The sequence below is a fragment of the Bos javanicus genome, chromosome 7 (assembly GCF_032452875.1).
Source record: "Bos javanicus breed banteng chromosome 7, ARS-OSU_banteng_1.0, whole genome shotgun sequence".
In the NCBI taxonomy this organism is placed as follows: Eukaryota; Metazoa; Chordata; class Mammalia; order Artiodactyla; family Bovidae; genus Bos; species Bos javanicus.
This window is the reverse complement of record NC_083874.1, coordinates 31,044,399-31,069,994: the sequence shown is the minus strand read 5'-3', so window position 1 is coordinate 31,069,994 and position 25,596 is coordinate 31,044,399. Positions and strand designations below refer to the sequence as shown.

General features: G+C 40.0%; 1 protein-coding gene across 8 annotated transcripts in view; it reads left to right on the top strand.

Annotated features, from left to right (window-relative positions):
* Positions 1-25,596, top strand: part of SNCAIP (synuclein alpha interacting protein) — a 261,734-nt gene that overhangs the window by 211,875 nt on the left and 24,263 nt on the right. For all 8 annotated transcript variants that reach the window (XM_061422961.1, XM_061422963.1, XM_061422964.1 and 5 more), the window contains 4 exons: positions 4,532-5,403; positions 7,004-7,183; positions 12,894-13,007; positions 23,490-23,615. In XM_061422961.1, the coding sequence (XP_061278945.1) occupies positions 4,532-5,403; positions 7,004-7,183; positions 12,894-13,007; positions 23,490-23,615 (1,292 nt within the window). The remainder of the gene's footprint in view (positions 1-4,531; positions 5,404-7,003; positions 7,184-12,893; positions 13,008-23,489; positions 23,616-25,596) is intronic.

The following is a 25,596-nucleotide window of genomic DNA, read 5'->3' as shown; positions in this document are numbered from 1 at the left end:
ATAAAAATGGTACAAATGAACTTATTTACAAAACAGAAATAGAGTCACAGATGTAGAAAACAAACTGTGGTTACCAAGAGGGAAAGGGAGGGAAGGATAGATTGGGAAGTTGGGATTTGACATATACACATGTTTATGTGAAATAGATAGCTACTAAGAACCTACTGTATAGCACAGGGACCTCTACTTACTACTCTGCAATGACCTATATGGGAAAAGACTCTAAAAAAGAGTGGATATCGTATATGCACAACTGATTCATTTTGCTGTACAGCAGAAACTAACACAGCATTGTAAGCCAACTATACTCCAACAGAAGTTAATTTAAAAAAAGAAATAGATCAGTGATGCCTTGGAGGTAGTTTGCTTGGGAGCCAGCATACATGGTCATATGATTCCAGAATACATTTAGAGAAGATGGAATAGGGAGAGAGAGGGTGTGTGTTGGATAAGGAAGTGGAAAGGAGAAAGCAGGCCAGTGTGGAAGGCGATACAACCCCTGGATCAGAACATTCTACCTGTTAAACATACCTGCATGACGTGGGCTCACGTTAGATGCTTGTTGAAGACATGGTGACCTGTAGATGGTCAGCAGGCAGTTGGAAACACCCTGCTGGAGATCGGAGACATTCCAAGTGCCAATTAGATTAGGAGAGGGAATTATGGCCTATAAGTCAGCCTCAAATGCACTTCCATTCACCTACTGACCATTTAGAAAATGTGTGCCATAATCAGGACTGGTTTAAGGTGTATTTTATATGTTTCCTTTCATAAGATGTTGAAAATAAATCCACTGTACCAAAAAGTCACTGAGAACCTACTCGTATAAAGGAATTTCCTGGGTGCTCTGACGGATAGAGAGAAATTAGATACAGACTGTGTTCTTACAGAGCTTGTAAAGATCTCATAAGATAATAGATCAGATTTTCAGAGATTTAAAGTTTAACATGTGAATTGTTTATTCATGATTTCCAGGAAACAAATTTAGCCTAAAAGTCTTCCTAGTAACCATAGTTAGTCTGATCTTTGTTTCCATGCATTGTAAGAAATTTATTATGGTGTTGGCATAGAACAACAGTATAAGTGGAATTTTTGGTAGACTTGTCGAATTGGAAGTGAAAATCTTGTCAGTCATTAAGGGCAATGATGTTATGCTTAAAATGCCCATTTTCCCAGCTTAGGAGAAAGAAACTAATTGAGTTTTATCTTTTGTATATAAACAAAATTTTACTTCTCAGACAAGTATATGGTAATAAATGAGAGCATTCTCATGAAAACTTGTCATCTAATCCATTTTTTTCTAACTGGGCTTTTTTTCCCAGGAAGTCAAGACAGAGACTAAAAAGCACAGATTTCACACTCAACCTAAAAAAAAAAACCATAGGTTTGAATAAGGAGGACAACAAGCCTAATGTTGATGCCCAGTCTTCAGTTTCTAGGCTCTTCTGTGGAAAGAAGTGTTTTCTTAAGATTCAGACAGAATTCATTTCCATAGAGCATTCTTAATGGCCCCTGTCAGAAGAAAACAGCTGGGAAACATATGGTATCCATTTCCCTGTATCACTTGGAAAAAATTTCACATGTAAATAAAGCCAACATAAAAGAGTAGCCCTTTGAACCCACGACCTTATATGATACATAAATACATTGGTACAATGCTCTCGTTGTACTGGCCCACTAAGTTATGTGGCTTGAAAATTTTTTTATTACATCCTGAGATTCACATTATCAAGAAGTTCCAAAAACATGAAGGTAGTTGGCAATATATGAGCAAATGCTGTCCCTAATAATAAGTGTATATCTCAGAAATGTTAAGGAATATATATATATTCTACTATAAGCTTTTCAGATAATTGATGGATAAAATTAAAGGCATATTTACATATTATAAACTCTGTGTCCACTGTTTCTCTGCTCTTTTAAAAAAGTAAGTAACCATGTGTTCTTGAAAGGAAGAGTTAAAGGCTTGGCAAGAATTTCTGGCAGGCATTAATTTTTTTAGCTTTACATTTTATAGGGCAAAAGGACATATAAAGGATAGAAAGACTTTGAAATTTATAATGGACCAGTTGGAATTAGTCTTTGCCTTTGCATATTTACATTTCATAAATAACTAGAAAATCCAGCTCTCGGTGATTATCGCTCCTCTGAGTTTATTAAAAGGACTTTCGTTCCCTGTGAAATTAAGCTGTGAATCCCTCAGAAGGATGCACTTTGGGCATTTTTAAAGAAATTTACTGTGTTGTACAGAGTGAGATTCAAACTCAGATACTAGCATTTGTTAATTGTCTGCTCTGTGTCAAGAACTGTATACATGTAAGAACCAGAGTTAGCTAAAGGCAGAGGAGCAGCAGCTTAAGAGCATCTAGATACCTCCCTTCCCTTCTGGAATATTCTCAATTAACACCCGTTTCGTCTGTCTATGATGCGGGAGACCTGGGTTCGATCCCTGGGTTGGGAAGATCCCTTGGAGAAGGAAATGGCAATCCACTCCAGTACTATTGCCTGGAAAATCCCATGGACAGAGGAGCCTGGTAGGCTACAGTCCATGGGGTCGCAAAGAGTCGGACACGACTGAGTGACTTCACGTTCTTATTAGACAGAATCCTGGCCTCACTCCACAGCTGACAGTGTTCTCGTAGGTTCCTGAAAGTCCTCAGAGAAGGACTGCTTTGTGCAGACCCTCTGAGACACAAGCAAAGTTGTGGTCCACTTAGGGGGAAAACTCACCCACCAATAGGTATCTAGCATTCAGGCTTAGAACGCTCACTCTCATTTTGTTTTGACTCTGGAACTTACTGGAATCCTTTGAGAACACACTGTAGTAGGAAGAAGAATGGCCAGGTCTAAATTTGGGGAACTTTAAATCATCTGTATGCTACTTTCACCCCAAGAATCAGTGATAGCAGGGGCTATTGCAGAAGTTACAGTCCCGAATATACGTTCCTCTCAGGTTCCTTTAGTTTTTGGTTGTGCTGTGTGTGTGTGTGTGTGTGTGTGTGTGTGTGTACTCAGTCACTCCATCGTGTCCAACTCTTTGAGACCCCATGGACTGTAGCCTACCAGGCTCCTCTGTCCATGGGATTCTCCAGGCAAGAATACTGGACTGGGTTGCCATTTCTCCCCCCAGGGGATCTTCTCAACCCAGGAATCGAACCCCCGTCTCTTGCATCTCCTCTGTTGGCAGGTGGAATTCTTTACCACCGCACCACGTGGGAAGCCCATTTTTGGGTTGTGCTCACCGGCAAAGAACAGACACACACAGGTACTTTGGTTTAAACCCTTCCCACCCGCTGCCGTTCTAGAGGAGACAGAGATGGGAGATGCCGAGTGGGAAGGCGTATCCTGAAACCTCACCCCTTTGGTGGAGGATGGTATAAACTAAGTGGGAAAGGAGTAAGAGTCCATAAATCAGTGGCCTGCAAGTTACCAGGGTGCAGGGTCATCTGTCTAGTCAGAGGACTGTCCCAGACAGGAAGCTGTATCATCGAGGCCGAGGGAGGAGGCCATTGCTCGGTCAGCCTCTGAGGGGAGGCAGGGGCAGCTGGTCATATGAGGCTCCCTGTGGAAGGAGGTGGTGCTTGTCTTTCACCTCTCATGTGTTGCTGTTTCACTTGACACGTCATCCCAACCAGACACTCAAACACAGACTATACAATCTTTATCTAAACTTTGCACAGAAATGAGAAGGGGGAAAAAAAAATACTAGCCTGCCTGCTTCACCCTCCCTTTGCAACTTCCTCCTGTTATTTCCAGCTTTCCAAACGACGGAGGGCAGCAGTGACTCTAAAAGAGCATGTTCCCTTGTGGCGTGGCAGTGTGTTATGTTGCTGGTCATATGCCACAAAGCACTGTCAAATGCCCATGAGCTATGGTTGACTTGGATACTAATCAGTCTAGGGTGGGATGAACTCCACTGTGCCTTATCTCCCACGGTCCAGCCAGTCCTGACCATTCCATGCCTTCCTGTTCTTTCCCTGATCCATCTAACAGATCACCTAGGGAATCACTCAGTAGTTCTCAGTTTAAGTTTGCCCAGTATTAAATCATTTACCCCTTCTTTCTCCAAGACTTCATGAGCTCTAAGGGTATACCTATGTGTGTGTGCACAAATGCAGGTACATACCTTCTCTCCCTGAATTAGTTTGGAAGTTTATTAAATGCAAAGGATCCTATCCTCCAATTCTGTTTTTCAGAGTGGTGACAAGCATCAACATACTGTCAGGGAGGTGCAACCACTCAGGGAATAAAACAGAGTGTCTGTCTGGGTTTGTTTTCTTTTGCTATTTGCTTCTACTATTATTACTACATGAATTAATTCTAAGCCAATACGTGGTAACTTTCTTTTAGCATTCACTGTTTTTCAAGGGTAAGTACAAACTGTTTTATGGTCTACATTCTCTCTTAAATTGTTCCTTAATACCCAGACTTCCTTTGAGCACAACTTGAGAGGATCGTGTCTGCCTACATGGCCATGCTATTTTCAGTGTTTCAATTTAATAGTCCCCTCTCTTAATTTATTTTAAAACAGTGTCTAGCTCTGGCTGGAATTGTGGTGTCTCAACTCTTATTACAAACACGCAGAAGCCCACAGGAATCGCCGATGTGTATAGTAAGTTCCGCCCAGTGAAAAGAGTGTCCCCATTGAAACACCAGCCAGAGACTCTGGAGAACAATGAAAGTGATGACCAAAAGAACCAAAAGGCAGAGTACCAGAAAGGGAATGATCCTGACCCAGGCCCCCAACCCGAGGAGCTTGGCCCCAGAGCTGTCGAGGGCAGCCCCCAGAGGAAGAGCACGGAACCCAGCACCCTGCTGGGGGAGCTGGAACATTATGACCTCGACATGGATGAGATTCTTGACGTGCCTTACATCAAATCCAGTCAGCAGCTGGCCTCTTTCACCAAGGCGACTTCGGAAAAAAGAATTTTGGGTTTATGCACAAGCATTAATGGCCTTTCCGGCAAAGCTTGCCCTACCGGAAGTGCTGAGAGCTCCCCGTCTAACATGACACCATTTTGTGTCCTTTCTCCTGTGAAAAGCCCTCACTTGAGAAAAGCATCCTCTGTTGTCCAGGACCAACAGAAGCTCTCCCCTGAAGAATCAGAGAGTTCTCCTCCTCTCGTTAAAAGTGGCTCTGCTTATGAGCCTGAAAACCAGGGTAAGGACTTTCTACACAAGACCTTCAGTGATCCTCACAGTCGGAAAGTTGACAAGGCAATGGCACCAGATTGCCAGCTCAGGGCCTTCCATCTGCAGTCCTCGGCAACAGACCCCAAACTAGAGGAGCAGATTGGTGGCATGAACTGGACCAGCTCCCAGGGACCTGAAGAAAGGAACGAGTACCTGAAAAAAGTAAAAAGCATCTTGAACATTGTTAAAGAAGGGCAAATATCTCTCCTGGTGAGTATGAACTAATTCAAAATACACGCTAACCATCTAGAACTCCAGTTCTATCAACTCCATTCACCAGTAACAGAATGATGATGCTTTTGTTCCAATTTTTGTTTAATCTCTGCTCATGGCTTTAGTTGGGCGATGTGACTTTGGAATTTTAAAATTAAAAGGTGTTTAATATGAGGAAAAACAAATGGCTATAGAGGGAGTATTATTTCACTTGAACTGTGCATGAATTCAACTGTAATAAGGACATGTACTCTAAAGTAAAAGCAAAACCCAAAAAAGCCCAGCACTTTAAAAAATATGAATGTTAATGTCTTTCCTTTTGCTTTTCAAATGGTTCCCAATGCTCTCACTGAGTTATTTGTGGGGATGTCAGTTCCTTGCTGATGGGGAATTGCCAGATATATGAACAGAGGGTCTTCTGTTTTATCCTGATCATTATTCAGAAGACTTGGACCAGGATGTTTGAAAGCTTTTGCAGATAGAGACTTACCCTAGAGCTTGATTGCCCTCTGACCCACATGGAGTTTTTATTTAGTTCCAGGTCTGCATGTCTAGGGAGCATGAAGAAGCTTTTCCAGAGACTCTAGACACAGAGTAACATGATGTAAGAAAAGTCTGTTCTGCTTAGGCTCAGAGAAAATTAAACTGAAATCACATTCCATCTGCCTACATTGTTCTTTCCTGGCTTCCAGACATGGATCAAACAGTAGTAAACCTGAGCTGACACTGTGGTGTTAATTAAAGTCTCATTCAAGGAAAATCATCACATCTTGGCCATGTGATTCTACTCATGGTAAAGCTATGCATAGATAAATGTAATGCACTTGGTCTAATACCACAAATTTTAGTGTTATAATAGGATGATATCATTGAACAATTTTACTAAGTAAAGTAATTTTTTTTTTTTTTTGGTCTCTTGAAAATGTCTTTTCCATTTCTCCTGGCTCTTCCTCTCTGGTTCATCCCTTTCTTTTATCTTTCCCATGTTTTTATGTTTCCCAAATGATAACACCTCTCAATTTACCCAACAGTCTTTATCAATGAGTCACACTCAGGGCACTGAACTTCACTCAAGGTGAAGAAACCAGAGTCCAAGTATAGCTTCCAGATGCCCAGGAGTTTGTTTAGGGGTGAAAGTGTTTGGAGGTACCCGGGGGAGCACAGACTACAGTACCCATCATGAGGCTTGCTGTCAGAGCCAGCTCTCCAAAGCTCAAGTCAAAGCAGATGGTTAAGACAGGTAGTTCATTCATTCAGCAAACCTACCACAGGGAATAAAGCAGAGTCTGGCCCTCAGAACATAGCAGGAATGGAGGAGACAGACAAGAAACCTGCTGGTTGCCATGAGTTGTTAGAAAGCTGGCTTGGAGCCTCTACAGACTCGTTGACTCATCTCTGTTGCCTGTCTCCCATGAACGTAAGTCACTTGAGCATTCCTGTGCTTTCATAGCAAGGAATTCTGACTTATTACAACCCCGTGACTGTCACCAGGGCTTCTGGAAGTTCATCTCTTCTTCCCAAGGCCCAGAGCAAAATCCCCACAGCTTCTCATTCTGTTTTATTGACTTAAGTTTTCCTCATCTTACTATGTGTACAGCCACACCTAGCTGCCGACAATCTAGACAAAATTCATGATGAAAGTGGAAACAATCTCTTACACGTTGCCGCATCGCAGGGACACGCAGAGTGCCTGCAGCACCTCACTTCTTTGATGGGAGAAGACTGCCTCAATGAGAGAAATGTGGAGAAGTTGACTCCCGCAGGCCTGGCCATCAAGGTACTGGTGGTTGGGGCTGGGCCCTCCACATGTTCCTGTCTTGTCAGATTTCTAGTAAACTGTTAGAGTGGAAAGAGAGAAGAGTGATGTTCCAAGCAAACAGCAAGTGAACCTATTGCATTTAAAAGGTTAACCGTCTCAGTTGCTAACTGCTTTGAGATTTTGAGACTATATTCCAATTTAGGGTAAGCATCAAAAGAGAAAGGAAAGCTAATAAAGAGAAAGGAAAATGATCTGTTGCCATTTTAAGAACTTTTGTTATTCATGGTGACTGCAGTTTGGATTCTTAACCACCCCTGGATCTTTGTGAGGCTGTTTCATTTTTTTCCCTAATGTGAGTATAAATGAGCAAGATGAATGGGGAAAAGGTGTATGGTAAGGCATGCTAGCCTAGTACTCAGGAGGATTTCAGAGAATAAAGTGGACCTCTGATGGATTACATCTGAAGTTGAAGTGTCTGCAATATCAGGAGTTCTTTAGAATATCGATGCCGAGTTTGAGTTTGGCTCTCACAGAGCACAGTATGTTATCTGTCAAAAACTAGGCAAATTAATGCCGACTGGGATAGAGTTAAAACCCAGAAACACTGATACAGGAAAATGTTGTCTTTTATAGCACTGTAGTGAGTGCCTCTGTAAAATGTAACACATCACTAGAAGGTTAGCTATTAAACTAAAATTACTTTTAAGATCTTGGGCAAATAAATGTGGAATTCAATCACATTTATTAAGAAGCCAGAAGTGAAGTTTAGGGAAATATAATACATCTTGTGCTTCTGCATTTGTACTTTGCTTTGCTTAATAGTTATGGCTTCTAAAAGCTGAATAATCATAATTTTTACAAATAGAATTATATTGAAATATACTAGGGGAACTTGCTAGTTTAAAGTCTGTTTGTGAATTCACTAAGGAACATGTTATATTTGAAAAGCAATTTCCTTCCCCTGTATACCTCTTATGCAAATCTAAATTTTTGTATCTTCAATTTATTTATCATTCAGCAAAGTTTTACATTGTTAAAAAGTTGCTTTCTATTGTGTTTAATGTTACTCAGTGATTAGGTTTCTTGATCATATAAGAAATCCATGACCCCAGTGGATAGATATCATTTTTCCTTAGTTGTCAGTGATGCTATGTCAAATAAGAGCTGAACTGCCATCAAGAAAAAATAAAAAAACAAGTGTGAGTGAAAATTCAGTATAGTAAAGTTAAACAGTGTTTTTGAGTCCACCAGACATTGTTTTAAGGTGCTAGCAAAACAAATGTGAATGAGACATAGTCTCTTTTCTTAAGGAATTGATAGCCTGGTGGATAAGGCAGGTAAGTTACCAGTGCAGGATGGTGAATTCAGGATCTAGTCCCATGTCAGAATGCTGTGGGAAGGCAAGAATTGGGTTTGGTAATCAGTGGGAATGTCAGTCATGACTAAAATATTCTTTCAGTGCCAGTGATTGCTGACATCTACCTTGTCATTTTAGTATTTATAAAATACAGTGCTCATTAGTTTTACTCACTAGTGGTGGGTTTTGAATATATCTTAACTACATAATTGTAGTTAAGTCTTCTCTAGTGGCTCAGACAGTAAAGAGTGCCTGCAGTGTGGCAGACCCGAATTCAATCTCTGGGTCAGGAAGATCCCCTGGAGAAAGGAATGGCAACCCACTCCAGTATTCTTGCCTGGAAAAATCCTATGGACAGAGGAGCCTGGTGGGCTATAGTCCATAGAGTTGCAAAGAGTCAGACACGACTGAGAGACTAACACACACACATAATCATATAAAATTTGTTAATTTGTGTGCCCAAATGCTTGTTTTGATAGCGTAAGAATCTTCAAAGTAGAAAGGTACCTAAGAAATTTAATGGTCATTAAGCCAACCCTGGGCAAACTCCTTTATGTTATTCATATTAAGTGTTTGTTTATTCTTAAACTCCTCCAGTCAATATAGCTTCTCTCTGATACAATCAGCATGCAAACTTAGTAATTTTTTTTCTGCTTTAATGAAGAACATGCAATCAAACCCATAGGACTCAAAAGCTCTTATAGTTTCTCAGTCTCAGGCTTTTCATACTTTATTTCTGGAAAATGATCTGAGAAATGGAAGTGTTCTTTTATTCCTTCATTTAATCTAGAATTTACAAAAGCGGTAAATACAAATATTTTATAACACGTGACTTGCCTTCTGGCGATCCTGTCCTGTTACATGTCCTGCCTCAGTCCATTAGTGTTTTGTGATGGACATTGATGAAATTGAGGGAGTCCCAAAAAGTCATCATTCTTCCATTTTAAGACCTTGTTTTGAACACTGGTAACTAACTGGTGGCGTTTCACCTCGTTAAGCACATTTTGGAGAGCCCTGCTGTCATTAAAGACAAACAGACTTGGTACAAATGGGCAGAAGTTGCTCAGATGATAGGACTTGGCTGACAGGAAGCAGAGTCAGAGACAGGATATCAAATAAGAAGATTACATTAGAAAAGGGGCTCTGAAGTCATACCAAAGCTTAAGAACATCTCTCCCCACACTTAAACTCCTTAAATGGAACATCATAAATTCTTGCCAGCTCCATGCAAAATTTATTGAGTGCTTTCTCGGGGACCCAACACTAGATACTGTGGGAGTTCAAGGTATTATTAAGTGCCCTTTGGGAACAGTTAAACAAAATGATTGTAAAGAAAGTTTCAAAAAGGTGAAAACAATCTGTTTTCTAACATGGAGCCAGCACAAAAATTTAGAATCTAAACAGATTTGTAATGAAATAACCTTAATTCTCTTTTAATTTCTGAATAAGTCCAAAGACAAAATGCTGGTCTGGTGAGAAAATACATAACCTACTGATTGTCCTTTTTAACATACAATGAGTGACCCAAAGCTCAGAGATGTTAGCAAGTAAAAATTTCCAGCTAGAACTTAATAAGATTTTTGTTTTGTTGGTAGTTCTATTAATGACAAGTGATATGGCTTTCAAACTCATGGTAATGATATAGTATTTCCTTTTGCCTCTCTGGCAACTTTTTATTTGTTTAAATGTTTCTTCTTCGATGAACTAAGCCTAACACATCAAACAGAACATTCTACCCAATAGCAGCAGAAACATGCATTTTTTTCAAGTGCACATGAAATATTCTCTCTTATAGACCATATGTTGGGTCATAAAACAGATCTCAATAAATTTAAAGTAATTAAAATCATGCAAAATGTTTGTCTTTAACTATAATGAAATGCAATCAGCTTTAATAACAGAAGGAGATTTAAGATATTCACAAGTATATAGAATTAATACAGTCCAAAATAATCATTATATCAAAAGAGAAATTATAAGGAAAATTGTAAGCTGTTTGGAGATCAATGAAAATGCAACATACCTACATTTAAATATGCACCTAAAGCTTACTTAAAGGGAAATATATGTTTTGGTAAATGCCTGTGTTTAAAAAAGAAGGAGAAGGAGGAAGATCTCAAATTAATAGCCTAATCTACCTCACAAAACTAGAAAAATACTAAATTCAAAGCAAGCAGGAAGAAGGAAATCTAAAACTTTTCAAGCAAAAATAAATGAAATAGACAATAGAAAAGCAATAGAAAAAACCAGCAAAACCAAATTTGTCTCATAAAAAGCTGCTTAAAAATTAGCAAACCTTTAGTTAGACTAACCAAAGACAGAGAAAAGACTCTAACTGCTATTACTAAAATCAGGACTACTGTCTCATATTTCTGCATTCTGTGTTAAAACACATTGATGTAGACTCTCTTGCTTATAGATGCTCAGCATGGTTTCTTTTCCTTTCTTCATTCAGAGGGAATGAAGCACATTGTATCCTTGGGTTGTTTTATTTTGTTTTTTAAGTTCTCATAAGAAACACTGCATGCTCAAATTGTGTAATTTAAGGAGAGGCCATAATGAATGATTTATAAGCAAAAGGAGGGTGAATGGATGGGGTGTAGGTGTAGGGAGCATGTGAAGGACAGTACAATATATTGGGGTCAGTAACAACCAGAGCGTATTTACCACCCCAGAGCCTAAAAGAGCAGGGGAAGGACTTGAGATAGAGAGGATTGAGTAGAACTGCTGACTTTTGACCTTTGACTGGTTGGTAGGACTCAGCAGACCAGTGGCATCTCCATTAAGGGGGAGTTGGGAACAAAGGGAACCTTAAACACACTCTCTTTTCCTGGTTTCCTCCTACTGCTTTCCATCAGCCAAACCCAGTCAAAATCCGGGGGCCAAGGGAATCAACCCATAGAGATCAGCCTCCCTAGGCAGCAAGGAGAAAAGAAATGGGAGGAGATAGAGCTGAGCGGGGCACCAGGAAACTATTCAACAGGTACTAATCATGCTAGATGACTGTTCTACATGAGATTAGCTACAAGTTAACTACTTGAAATTCCAGAGTAAGTGAAGAATGAGCAGATTACTTCCCCTGTCTTATTTTCAGTATAGGCCTCCCTGACTTCACACTCACCCTAGTTCTTTTCTCTTGGGCTAAGATCCCACACTGTGTAAACCAGGAAAGCAGCTGAATGTCTCATTTGTCTTCTGGAGTTATTATGAGGATCTAAGATAGGATTTTAATATAGTATAAGATAACAGGTATTGTGTGCTTAGGAAACTGACATGCTTCACCTCATTTAATCTTTACAGTAACTCCGTAAGGTAGCTGCTACTAACCCCTGCTATTTCATAGATGAGAAAATTGAGTATCAGAGAGATGAAGAAGCTTATTCAAGGTCTTGTAACTAAGTGGTGGATTAAGGATTTAAATCCAGTCCAAAGTCTGGGTCTTAATCGCTAGGTTGTGTGTATCACAGCAGTCTTCCTGGTTTGCACAGTGTGGGTTTGAGCACAGGAGAAAAGGACTGTGAGCATCAGGGAAGAGAAGGCTCCTTCAGTGAATGTAGCATTGGGATTATTTCCCTTTTCTTTATTTTGGACTCCTCACATTCTAACTTTTCAAGAGAAAAAGCCAGTTCTAAGAGTTAATGGATAAACAAATTGTAGTATATTCATACAGTGGAATACTTCTCAGCAATAAAAAGAAATAAGCTATTTCCAAGCAGTAGCTTATGTAGATAGAAGCATTATGCAGCCTACCAGGCTTCTCTGTCCATGAGATTTTCCAGGCAAGGATACTGGAGTGGGTTGCCATTTCCTTCTCCAGGAGATCTTCCCAACCCAGGGATCGAACCCAGGTCTCCTGCACTGCAGGCAGATTCTTTACTGACTGAGCTACAAGGGAAGCCCAGGTAGAAAGCAACTTGATGTTAAAGAGTGCATATTCTCTTCTGCTGTGATAAGAATCAGAGTGGTCATGTGGTCAAAGGTGAGCAGTATGAGAACAAAGGAGAGCTAGAAATGAGGGGGCAGGGGTGGAGATGTTCTATGTCTTTATTGGAGTTGTAGTTACCAGAGAATATACTTGTCAAAAATTCAAATTGTACTTTTAAAAGAGTACATTTTATAGTTAGCAAATTATACTTTAATAAATTGATTTTTAAATAACTAATGAAATTATGAGAAAATATTTAAGTAAAAACTATGCAGTTGATTTAGAGTAGAAATTACTGATCACAAGTATGGTATACATTTATTGTAAATGAGTTAAGCCAGAAATAAAAGCTAAAATTCATGTGATTTTTTTTCTTGGTAAAAATGCCACCTGTGAGATAACTTTTAAACTTGAATTACCTTCATTTTTTTTTCTTTTTAATCTAGAATGGTCAGTTGGAGTGTGTACGCTGGATGGTGAGTGAAACAGAAGCCATTGCTGAACTGAGTTGTTCTAAGGATTTTCCAAGCCTAATTCATTACGCAGGTTGTTTTGGTCAGGTATGAAGAAAACTTTAATTATTTTCTCTTTGCATACTGTGTAATCTACTGCTTTTTAAAATTTTAATATATCAAAATCCAAACCTAAAAAATCATCAAAGATATATTCAAAGATTTATAGGCAATGATATTCATTGTAGCATTTTTTGTAGGAAAAAAATGTGTTAAACCTAGATATTTCATGATAGAACATTGGATAAATAATGAGACATTCATATGACAGAATTTTTCAGAAAAATATTCATTATATAATATTCAGTTAAAATATATGATACAAAACTGTTCCTGTAATTTGGCACCAACTTTGAATTTTGAAGAGAGAGAAAGAGAAATGAATAATAAAACTAGGAAAAAAAAAAACTGTCTCCACATGTTTATAGTAATTATCACTCAGAATTATAAGTGACTTTTATTTTCTTTTTTTATGTTTTTCACTTCTTTCCAAATTTCCTACAATAAACAAATTTAACTTTTATGGAAAGGAAAAATGATATATTTTCTTGAACCCAAAATTAAAAAGCAAATCTTTAGTAAGACATTAATTGAGGAAGTCTTGCTCCATTAAAGATAAGCAAAGCAATCACTTACCTAAAATTTTCTTAAATATTTGTACATGTTTTCTTTTCTAAAACAGGCTGTTCGTATTCAGTTAAACCATCTTTATTGGGATTTTAATTGTCATTGCTAAATTTTACTTTCAGATTAATTTGGTAATAATTACAACATTGAGTTTTTCTATTTATGTTTGTTTATGTATTCAAAGCTTGTTTTATCATCTTCAACAAAGAATTAGAGAATTAAAAAAAAATAGATGAGCAATCATGCAAACGAAGTGAGTCTCAGTTACAGTCAGTTTCTACATTAGGAAATCCCAGTGTGAGTAATTGATGTACACAGATTACAATCCAGTGTATACAGTAAAAAATCATCACTAACTCCCTTTGGGAAGGATGAGTATAAATAATCTTTAAAAAAAACTGGAACCACAAAATGCCAATCTCAGCCTTAAGAAAATATAAATAAAGTCAGCAGTGCATTAAAATAGATTTAATCACATTTGTTTGTGGCAAAGAAAATTGCTTCTCATTCTTATAACCGTATCCCTTTGGCTTCGTAAACTTTCCCAGTGGCAGTAAATTGTGGTGTTGTCAACAAGAGATTATACTTTTTCGAGCATAAAAATCTCAAATTTATAAATAGACTCAGAATATTGCCACAGCCTTTCTTTAGTGGGGTTCATGTTAGGTGATACTTTATAATATGCCATGGTAACTTCAATTAATATATATATGTACTGTTTCCTATACATACCAAGCACCATGCCATTGGACTTTTGTGTACATTATCTGACTTAGTCATTAAAACAACGTTATTGGATTCTGTTGTTTTTATCCCTAGTCTATAGATGAGGAGACTGAAGACAGAAAGTCGTTTAAGTGGTTGACATATGGTCTAGTGGCCGGTAAGAGCAAAGGCTGAATCTCAACTCAGGTCCTTTGACTTTGAGGCCAGATTCTGTTTTTTCCTCCATCCGTGTAAATTTGTGTAGCTTGTTTGCAATGGAACCGATATAGCTGCAGAAGTCCTTTTTTTTTTTTTTTTAATAATTCTATCTAACAATATGTTGTGATATTTGGAGTATCTTAAACACAGCTCATGGTACTAAATTTATGGAACGAAGAAAGAAGCAAGAACATTTAAAATTTGTAAAAGCCACTGTCTTTGAAGTAATTGCTTCATTTTCTTTGTGTATTACACTTATGAGCCCCAGCCGTGGTGTTCTATGAACTACCATAAGAATTAATAAGTATTTGCTAAAGATGCTCTTTTTTGGCTTAGGCCAGCAGAGGGGAGAATAGAATTTTCAAATGACCACAAGAATTATGAAGACAAATAGTCCTCATAAATCATTCTCAGTATAAGATGAAATTTTATTTATTCTCAAATTGTCTGAATAATTGTTTCACACCCCTGATTTCATATGCTTATGTAAAGAGGAGTTTCAGATATCAGTGGAAAAGCTGACTGCAGTTTTGGAAGAGCTTGCCAAAGAAAAGGAGGGAAGGATTGCCTTGCTGTTCTGAGACTTTAAGTCAATAATAGGGCATCTGGTATTCTTTGTCCTGGGAAATGTTGCTTATAGGTGCCAGTTTCTCTCTTCAACTCTCACAGCAGGCATCTCATAACTTTGAAGCCATTGGGATAAAACAAAAGAAAGTGCCATTTCTGGGATTTGGTCAGGTGACAGTGTGGTTTATTTGGCTGGAGAAGAGGAAAATACAGAAATTAGTGACCTTTGCGAAGAGCCATGTCAAACATTTGCTTCATGTTAGTATCAGTCTTCAGATTGTTATTTCAAGTTGATAAGCATTTTTAATGACCTCAAGTACAGCTCTGAGCAGAGTACCCAGCAGTGCTTTCAGGAGAGCATTCCTACCCAAGTGGAAAATGTAGACACCCATTAGGACTGCAAGCTCAGCGCAGCCATCCTACGTCTGCTGCAGCCACTTATGTAACAGATAACCCGTGGAGATGCTGAGCTTGGAACCATCGCAAGCCTAATATTTTCACAAGGAAGACTGTTACTGAACAGTTTTCTAATGGCTTCAGCACATGCAGGTTTTTCTACGTGGAGCAGGCACTTGAGTGTGTTCTGCTTTTGTTTCTTCAGTAAATACCTTTTGGAAAGGATAGTACAGAGGAAAATTTCTCTCCTGGTTTATTTTGGTTACCCTCTGCCCCTCCTATAGATTCTTAAAAGAATGGGCTTCATTTGACTCACAGTTGGCATCCTTTTTCTGGTAAAAAATTAACTGTAAGGACTCCAGAACCATGGGGTAGCCAGCAGTTTTTAGTGGTCTCCTGGAGTGATAGATCTTTGGGTAACAGGAATTGATTTTCCTCCTCTTGACACACAAAGTCTCAGAGGGGGCAATTACTTCATTGTCTGATAGTACTTAGCAGAACCAGCCATGGGGAGCATGAAGGTGAATGCGTGAGGGACACTCAGGGAAAGAGAGGGGCGCATGTTCAGATGGGCCTGCTTTGCTGTCCCGAGGGAGAGATGCTGCTGGTGAAACCATCGAGACAGAATGATCTCAAGTCAAAGCTACCGCCTGTGTAAGTTGGACTGTTTTATTCAAATATGAAAGCTCAGATGGTCTCCTTCAGGGTCCCAGTGAAGCTCTCGCCCTCACATGCTTGGGGGCTCCGGCCTGTTTGGCGTGTTGGTCACTGTTTGAACATCAAACTTCTCATTTTGTTTCTAAACCTTTAATGTGACTTTTGGTCAAGAAGTTCTGCTATGGAAACAGCAGGCATCACAGCATTAAGCATTTACTGAGAAAGAACACACTTGCCTATGTGATGTTCATTCTCCATTTTAAATGTTTGACCTGATCAGATTAAAAAAATAAAAGTCACTTTTTCACAAAAGGCTCAGAATTCCTCCGAATGGTCATGAATGGTGACGGGCCTGCTGGTGAGGGGGTTGCTTCCACAGGCTGTGTTATAGTTTTTCCACAGTTTACTTTTAAAAGGAGAAATATTCTGTTGACTTTATTATTTTGTTGTCATGGGGCAGAAATAAGTAAACAACACTGAAAGTGCTACGATTGCAGATGAAAGGCACAGAAAAACCTTTGATCGGCACAAGCAAGAATCTGCTCTCCAAGGCCTTTGAAAAAGCATAACCAGCACAGAGCTTCACAACCCACAGACTGACAGGCAGTTAACGTGATTTCTGTGACCCAAGGGGTGCCAAAGGAGCACGTCCTTTATGGAGTCAGGGGTCATGGGTCATGAGCCGTGGTGGATATTCATACACAGAAGACACAGGACGTTAGCTCCTCAGTCTGAGTTTAAATCCTAGCCCTACCCTTACTAGCCCAGGAGCCTTATATATATATATTTCTTTATTTTAAAAGAAAAGATAAGAAAATGTCTCCCTGGACCTCAGTTTTCTCATCTTTAGAATGGAGATAATACAACTTTCTTAACAGGGTTGCTCTGAGATCCAAATGAGAAAAGTCACAGGAAGCCTGTAGTAGACACTAGGTAAATGTCAGCTATAATGGTTATTGGATACCTTCCAATTTATGATTTTTATTGCTATAAATATTGTTTAATTACCTATAAGTAAAGTATAAGATAAGTTTGGCAAAAAATTTTTTTCAGCCTAAAACCTCTGTGTGTGTGTTAATCACTCAGTGGTGTCTGACTCTATGTGACCCCATGGACTGTAGCCCACCAGGCTCCTCTGTCCATGGAATTCTTAGGCAAGAATACTGGAGTGGGTTGCCATTCCCTTCTCCAGGGTGTCTTCCCAACCCAGGGATAGAACCTGGGTCTTCTGCATTGGCAGGCAGATTCTTTACTGTCTGAGCCACCAGGGAAGTCCTAAACCTGTTCAGTCAATTCTTAGATGTATTATTTTTTCACATTTTACTGTTTCTAGATTCTACATTAATTTTACAATAAGTGACAATATGGAACTATTGCTGGCCTTTTTTTTTTTTCTTCACATTTTAGCATCTCAAAAACTGGAATGAATCTTACAATTGATGGCTTGTTAGATTTGATGACTTATAATCACAGACAAAATTGCCTCCTTTAGAACTTACAGTTGTAACAAAACTATAGAGATTTTATTGATAGCAGTAATGCACCTGTGGCATCCTTTTCAATTACATTTTTAACTAGACTGTCCAGCAAAGTTCATAAATTACATGTATTAATTGCCTCTATAAAGAAGTTCCATTGCCTTTAAGAATGCACAAAAAACATTAAAACAGGTTATCAAAAGAGCAGAGAATCCCCAGAAGAGGAAACTAGTACATAAAGTAAGTTTTCATTCATTAGATGAACATTGAATGGGTAGATATAATAGATATAGGTGATTGGATGGCATGTCAGTTGGAGAGGCAATCTGTAAAACAGAAATAATACAGAACTGCGTCATCCATGTGATTACATTGGATGTTCTCTAAAAGCAATACCTATGGGAACATGAAGGTCTGAAGTTATATTCTTTAATATCCCCCACCCGCGCTCTCTCTCTCTCTCACACACACACACACACTCACACACACACACACACAGCAGGGGTGGGGTCACTGGGGAGGTGGGGAGAACACACTAAAGGTCTAAAAGAAGAGCTAGGCATCATGGATATATATTTATATGTGATATACATTCACAGGGTCATCTTAGTTGGAGAAAGTAGCTGTATCTCTTCTCTTTACTGGATATTTGTCAAATAAGTCACTGTTTAAACTGTAGGACTGTGGGTCTCTGCATGTTTTCCAGAATCAGAGCAGAAAGCATTTCTAGGAGAGTGGATGCTAAACATTGTGCTTAGTCACTCAGCCCATTGTGGCCAACATTGTGTCCGACTCTTTGTGATCCCATGAACAGTAGCCCACCAGGCCCCTCTGTCCATGGGATTCTCCAAGCAAGAACACTGGAGTGGGTTGCTGTTTTTTTCTCCAAGATGCTAAACATGCTTTACCCAAATCAAGGGATTCTAACCATCTCCATGCCATCTCAGAAATCCTAAACTCTGGTTGTGAAACCAAGTGGATAATCAGCCCATCCCTTTGAGCAGTGCCTCTCTGCACAGTATCATAGGGAGATGGTCGTTTCCATATAACTTCTCAGTAAACAGGCCAGTTGCATAAAGTGAAAGTGAAGTTGTTCAGTCATGTCTGACTCTTGGTAACCCCATGGGTTGTAGTTCACCAGGCTCCTCCATCCATGGGATTTTCCAGACAAGAATACTGGAGTGGGTTGCCATTTCCTTCTCTAAGGGATCTTCCCAACCCAGGGATCAAACCCAGGTCTCCCACACTTCAGGCAGACTCTTTACCATCTGAGCCACCAGGGACGGTGCGGCCAGTTGCATAGCTTATTAAAGTGTCAACTGCAGCATAGGAAACTGAATTTGACCTGCTGGGCAAAGACCTACATTGTTTTAAACAATAGGATAATGTTGTTGCTGCTGTTGCTCAGTCATTTAGATGTGTCCAGCTCTTTATGACCCCATGGCCTGCAGCACGCCAGGCTTCCCTGTCCTTCACTATCTCCCAGAGTTTGAGTTTCTTGAACAGAGGAGCCTGGTGGGCTACAATCCATGGGGTCACAAAGAGCCAGACACCACGGAGCAACTAACCTGAATTAAGATAATGGGTCTTCCTTGATTAAAGTCTTGCATATTGAATTTGGGAAGAATAATTATAAGGAAGAAATATCCAGGTCATCCTAAGAAAAGCAGCAGGTTATCATAACAGTATGGACTACACTTGACGGGGAGAGCCCCAGGAGCCAAGGCACCTCCTGCCTTACACAGACCTTGTCCTGTTCTCCCAAGGCATCAAGCCCCTGTAAAGTCCAGGTCTCTATAGGTTCTTCCCCAGATTTCTATAAAGGGAAAATTCCTGCTCTTATGGAATGTAGTATTATATTTCCTCTAACTCTATTACTAAAATTATCAAACCTTGGATATGCAGATGACACCACTCTAATGGCAGAAAGAAAAGAGAAACTAAAGACCTTCTTGATGAAGGTGAAAGAGGAGAGGGAAAAAGCTGGCCTAATACTAAGATCCTGGCATCTGGTCCCATCATTTAATGGCAAACAGATGGATAAAAAGTGGAAACAGTGACAGATTTTATTTTCTTGGGCTCCAAAATCACTACAGACAGTGATTGCACCCACAAAATTAAAAGACACTTAGTCCTTGGAAGAAAAGCTATGGCAGACATAGACAGCGTATTGAAAAGCAGAGACATCACTTTGCCAGCAAAGGTCCATATAGTCAAAGCTATGGTTTTTCCAGTAGTTATATCTGAACATGAGAGTTGAACCATAAAGAAGACTGACTGCCAAAGAATTCATGCTTTTGAATTGTGGTGCTAGAGAAGACTCTTGAGAGTCCCTTGGACTGCAAGGAGATCAACCCAGTCAATCCTAAAGGAAACCAGCCCTGAATTTTCATTGGAAGGACTGATGCTGAAGTCCAATACTTTGGCCACCTGATGGGAAGAGCCAACTCACTGCAAAAGACTCTGGTGCTGGAAAAGATTGAAGGCAGGAGAAGGGGATGACAGCGCATGAGATGGTTCGATGGCATCACTGATTCCATGGACATGAATTTGAGCAAACTCTGGGAGACAGTGAAAGACAAAGAAGCCTGGTGTGCTGCAGTCCATGGAATCACAAGGAGTCAGAGATGATTTGGTGTCTGAGCAACAACAGAAGTAAAAACACTGTGAATTATAGTAAAGGGCATTTTCTGTGCATGTGGAGCACACACACATCCATTATGATATTTAATTGAGTCTGGAAAACATGAAAGTGTGCCTGACAAGAACGTACATATAAAGTATTTCTGATTATCTTGAACCCCTCTGAACTTTACTTGCTAAAGAAGCTGCTGGAATATCCGAGAATATCCAGTTGTTTTTTTCAGTTGTCTGATTTGTAAAATAAGAGTTTGAATTGGATGATTCACTAAAATCTCTCCCACTTAACAATCTTAGTGTTTAATATCATGGAGCAAACCAAGTCACCACAAGCTTGCCATTGAAGATAGCAGGGCTGTCCTTTTCACCAGCAAAGGCACAGCAAATTGCCCTCTTGATATTTCTTAGACGTTGACTTCTAACCAGTTGGTCATGTCCTTGATCTTGAGATATACCCACTCATCCAGATCTTTTTAGGAGTTAAGATCACATGATTCAGATGCTGGAAAGATATGGAGGAGAAGAGAACCCTCCCACACTGTTGATGGGAATATAAGTTGATGCAGCCACTGTGGAGAACAGTATCGAGATTCTGAAGAAAACTAAAAATACAACTACCATATGATCCAGCAATCCCACTCTTGGGATATACTCAGATAAAACCATAATTTAAAAAGATACATGCACCCCCGTGTTCACAGCAGCACCTATTTACATCAGCTAGGACATGGAAACAACCTAAACGTCTATCAACAGATGAATGGATAAAGAAGATGTGATACATATATACAATGAAATATGACTCAGCCACGAAAAGGAATGAAGTACTGCCATTTGCAGAGACATGGATAAACCTAGAGACAGTCATACAGAGTGAAGTAAGTCAGAATGAGAAAAACAAGTATCGTATAATATCATTTATATGTGGAATCTAGAAAAATGGTACAGATAACCTTATTTGCAAAACAAATAGAGACACAGATATAGAGAACAAACTTATGGATACTAGGAGGGAGAGAGGATGAATGGGGGTTTGGGGTTGACATATACATACACTGCTGCTGCTGCTGCTAAGTTGCTTCAGTCATGTCTGACTCTGTGCAACCCCATAGACGGCAGCCCACCAGGCTCCCCCGTCCCTGGGATTCTCCAGGCAAGAACACTGGAGTGGGTTGCCATTTCCTTCTCCAATGCATGAAAGTGAAAAGTCAAAGTGAAGTCGCTCAGTCGTGTCCAACTCTTAGCAACCCCATGGACTGCAGCCTACCAGGCTCCCCTGTCCATGGGATTCTCCAGGCAAGAACATACACTACTATGTATAAAATAGATAATTAATGAGAACCTACTGTATAGCATGGGACCTCTACTCAAGGCTCTGTGGTGACCTAAATAGGAAGGAAATCTTAGAAAGGGAATATACATATATATGTATAACTGATTCATTCTGCTGAACAGTAGAAACTAACAACATTGTATAGCAACTGTACTTCAATAAAAATGAATTAGTCATCTGTCTCCAAATTAAGATAATTCAATTTTTTTTTTTCCCCTAAAATAGGAAAAGTAACAGAAGTTGTTCTACCTTATACATTTGAAACATCACTTGCTCTGGTATCAGTTTCAACTTTCTTTCTTTGTTTGCCTCTGAAGAAGAGAGCACTTAGGCCTCTTTTTTATCCACCTCCAGCCACCCAGCCGTGGCCTCGGGTTTCTGCCCCACCTCATTCTCTCAGGACATGGAGGATTTCCCCTTCCTACAAGGTCTGTCTGTTTTTGCAGCTAACGCTCACCCTGCTTTGCCAGGATACATTCTTGGTTGCAGCTATTAACTACATTTTCTGTTCTTTTTCTTTGGAGGGCTTACTTTCAGCTTGCTCCTGTGAAAAAAAGTGTGGTGCAAATATTCGGTCTCTCCCTGATATCACAGTTGCTTTCATAAACAGTGCCCCGTTCCCCACATGAGGGGAGAAACATGAAAGGAGTTGGCTGTTTTGATCCAACATTCCTTTAGCAGATTAGTTGGCATGTTCAGAAGGTGCAGGCAAATTTAATCCAGAAAAGTATAAAAGTTCATGAACAGTCCGAGCAAATAACTGGGAAAAAATCCTATAAAAGGCTAAGGAGAGGTTCAAGGCTCTTTGAAAGGCATGATCATCTTTTTAAATGTCAAATTCCACCCACTAAATTTCATGCTGTTATTTTTACCACTCTCGTATTTTTTTAGCATTATATTTAATTTTTCTATTTTAAAACCCTGAAATCCCATCCCCCTGCTTTCTCCTGAGACTAAACATAACATGAAAATACCACAAAAGACTCAGTGGGTAAAATGCAAACAGGTTATGACAACACGCACTGACTCTTCTGTGTCTTTGCTTTGGAAAGGTTGTGTTCAGAGGTTTGGTGCTCTTTAACATAGAAGAGAAAGCTTTACCTTTCAAATACCGCCACCATTTGATCAGAAAAATCAAGAGGGTCCCAGTTTCATTTCAGTGTGGTTATCTTATGCCTAACAACTTTATATGTTTCCCCTTTTTGGAAGCCTGTTGATTGAAAGGTGTGAGATTACAAAGTCATAGTTGAAGTGTGATTAACTTAAAGTAGAAACTAGTTATCTCAATAGTTCAAGGTTTTATAATATTCTTAAAGCTACCAGATAATTTAACAGACTTGCCTTGAAATCAAAAGACTTGGATTCTGGTTCCAGCATTGACTCCGTCTCACTGTGTAACTTTGAGGAGATGCTCAAACTTTCTCTGAATCCGTTTTTCCACCTGAAGAATATGGAAGCAAAACAAGAGCATTTCTGAGATAACTTTCTGCTCTTTGAATTCTCAGCACAATTCTCTTTCATTGACTTTAGTCAGAGATGCATCAATTTTCAGTTCATACAGAATGGAAATGTTCTCTTCATAGGGTAAGCTTGGCTATATCTAAGCTTCACATGTTAGATTTTTATTTTCCTCTTTTTATTAGGCTTCTTTACATGTTGTTCAGCTGCTCAGTCATGTCTGACTCTTTGCAACCCCATGGACTGCAGCACACCAGGCTTCCCTGTCGTTCATCATCTCCTGGAGTTTCCTCAAACCATGTCCATTGAATTGGTGATGCCATCCAACCATTGCATCCTCTGTCACCTACTTCTCCTCCTACCTTTGATCTTTCCCAGCATCAGGGTCTTTTCCAATCATTTGGCTCTAAATGACAGCCTATTAATTCCAACTTGTCCTTGTGTCTATAGGAGAAGATTCTGCTCTGGCTTCTTCAGTTCATGCAAGAGCAGGGCATCTCGCTGGATGAAGTGGACCAAGATGGCAACAGTGCTGTTCATGTGGCCTCACAGCATGGCTACCTCGGGTGCATACAGGTACACGGGCCCTGCTTCTCTGGAGAAGAGAGTGCAACAAGTAGTAAAGCAGAAAATGGGAATTTAGTTCCCTCGGAGAATGTCTAGATTAGATCAACTTTGTCTCTTTAGTGGATAATAGAAGAATCAAATTGATATATTTGTATTTCCAGAAGTGCACACGAGCATGGGCATGAATAGCTGTCTGGGTCTCTCCTTGCATGTCACAGGGTGCTGACAGGGTCTCTTCTTGCCCTTTCAGCCTTGCCTGAAAACCCCAGTGCTGAGGACAGTAGATGTTAAGCACCCTGTGTTCTCAAGATAGCAGAAAACCCCTGTCAGACGGACATCGCTCAGACTGTCACATGGCAGGTGGCCATGCCTGCTGCTGTTAGCACACTTTGCCTTCCCAAGTGTCTAAAAAACAGAATTGAATTTTCAGGAAACAATTAGAAAAATTCCTTAGAGTATCAAGCAGTATGACACAGTGGAGACACAAGAGACGCAAGTTGTGTCCCTCAGTGGGGAAGATCCCCTGGAGGAGAGCATGACAACCCACTCCAGCGTTCTTGCTGGGATAACCCCATAGATAAGGGAATCACAGAGTCTGGCTATAGTCCATGGGGTCGCAGAGTCAGACACGACTGAGCGACTAAACACACACACAGCAGGTAGTAGGCTGGGGAGAGAGGGTCCTGTGGTTTTCTCCCTTTCTTTGTAGTAGGACTGAGCTTCTTGAATACATTCAAAAAGCCCAGAACTGATTCTAGGAAGCCCTTGACATAGACCCCCTCAGCCCGAGGGCAGGCTCGTCAGGGCCCTGATTGGCTAGCCAGTCCACCCAACAGCCTCAGGTGGCCTCACCCTTCTAGCCAAACATACCTGGAGAATTTTACTGTGTCTTATGTGTGTAGTGATGGAAAGAGATTGGGGAGTGGAGCCACGGGAGGTGGCATTTCCCTGCCCCAGCCACCTGAGGGGACCTCCAAGAGGGCTGCTTAGAGAGTACAGGCTTCCTACGAGAAGAAGGGTTGGCATCTCATCCCGCAGCTGAACGCAGAGCTGCCCAGAGCTGAGCCACACCAGGGCTGCCACCCTCACAGTGCATGGTGGGGGGTCCTGAGAGGAGCACGTGAATGTGAAAACTGGGCAGGCCTCCTATATGTAATAGTTTAACATCTGCTAATCCCAAACTCCCAGGCCTTCCCTCTCCCACCTGCCTGTACAGCATGGGGAACTATTTTTAGTATCTTGTGATAAACCATAATGGAAAAGAACATATAAAAAAGAATATCTATATGTGTATAACTGAGTCACTTTGCTATATAGCAAAAACCAACACAACATTGCAAATCAACTATACTTCAATTTAAAAAAATTTTTTTAAATAACTGGATAGGCCTTTTCAGCTAGAAGGTGTAAGGCCCTGACTGACAAAACAATGAGAGAGGGGGCTGAAGGGGAGGAGGGACAGTGATGGTGTAAGGAGAGGAAAAGCTTTGAATTGAAACAAAGTTTAGAACTGGCCTGGAATTTACTTTAGGAAAATAAATCATCATTACCAGAGTCTGACCAGTCACACCATTCTTTTCATTGAAAGTGACCCAACATCTATGGATTTGTTCCCACATCTGCCTGAAATGTAGGAAAAGAACAATTGACAATGTATGGGTGAAGGCCACGATTAAAGAAAATACTTTTACCTCACCAGATTCATACAGTTCAAAATATCTTATGTGTACTTGAGAACTCTAAGAAAACAGTGCTCTTTTGTACCATATTTGGTAATATTTCTTTTATTCCAAACTTAACAGGCACTTACCAAGGTTTTCCTGTGTGCCGGTAGACTGTATCTGAAAGAGAAAACTGGACAGTGAGAACCAGTTGCTCAGAAAAGTAGAGAGGATTAGGAAATGACAGGAGAAGATATGCAAAAGCTGTAAATATGAGACAAGAGCTGAATAAAACCAGAATGCAGAGGCAATAGCAAAAAGATCTCTAC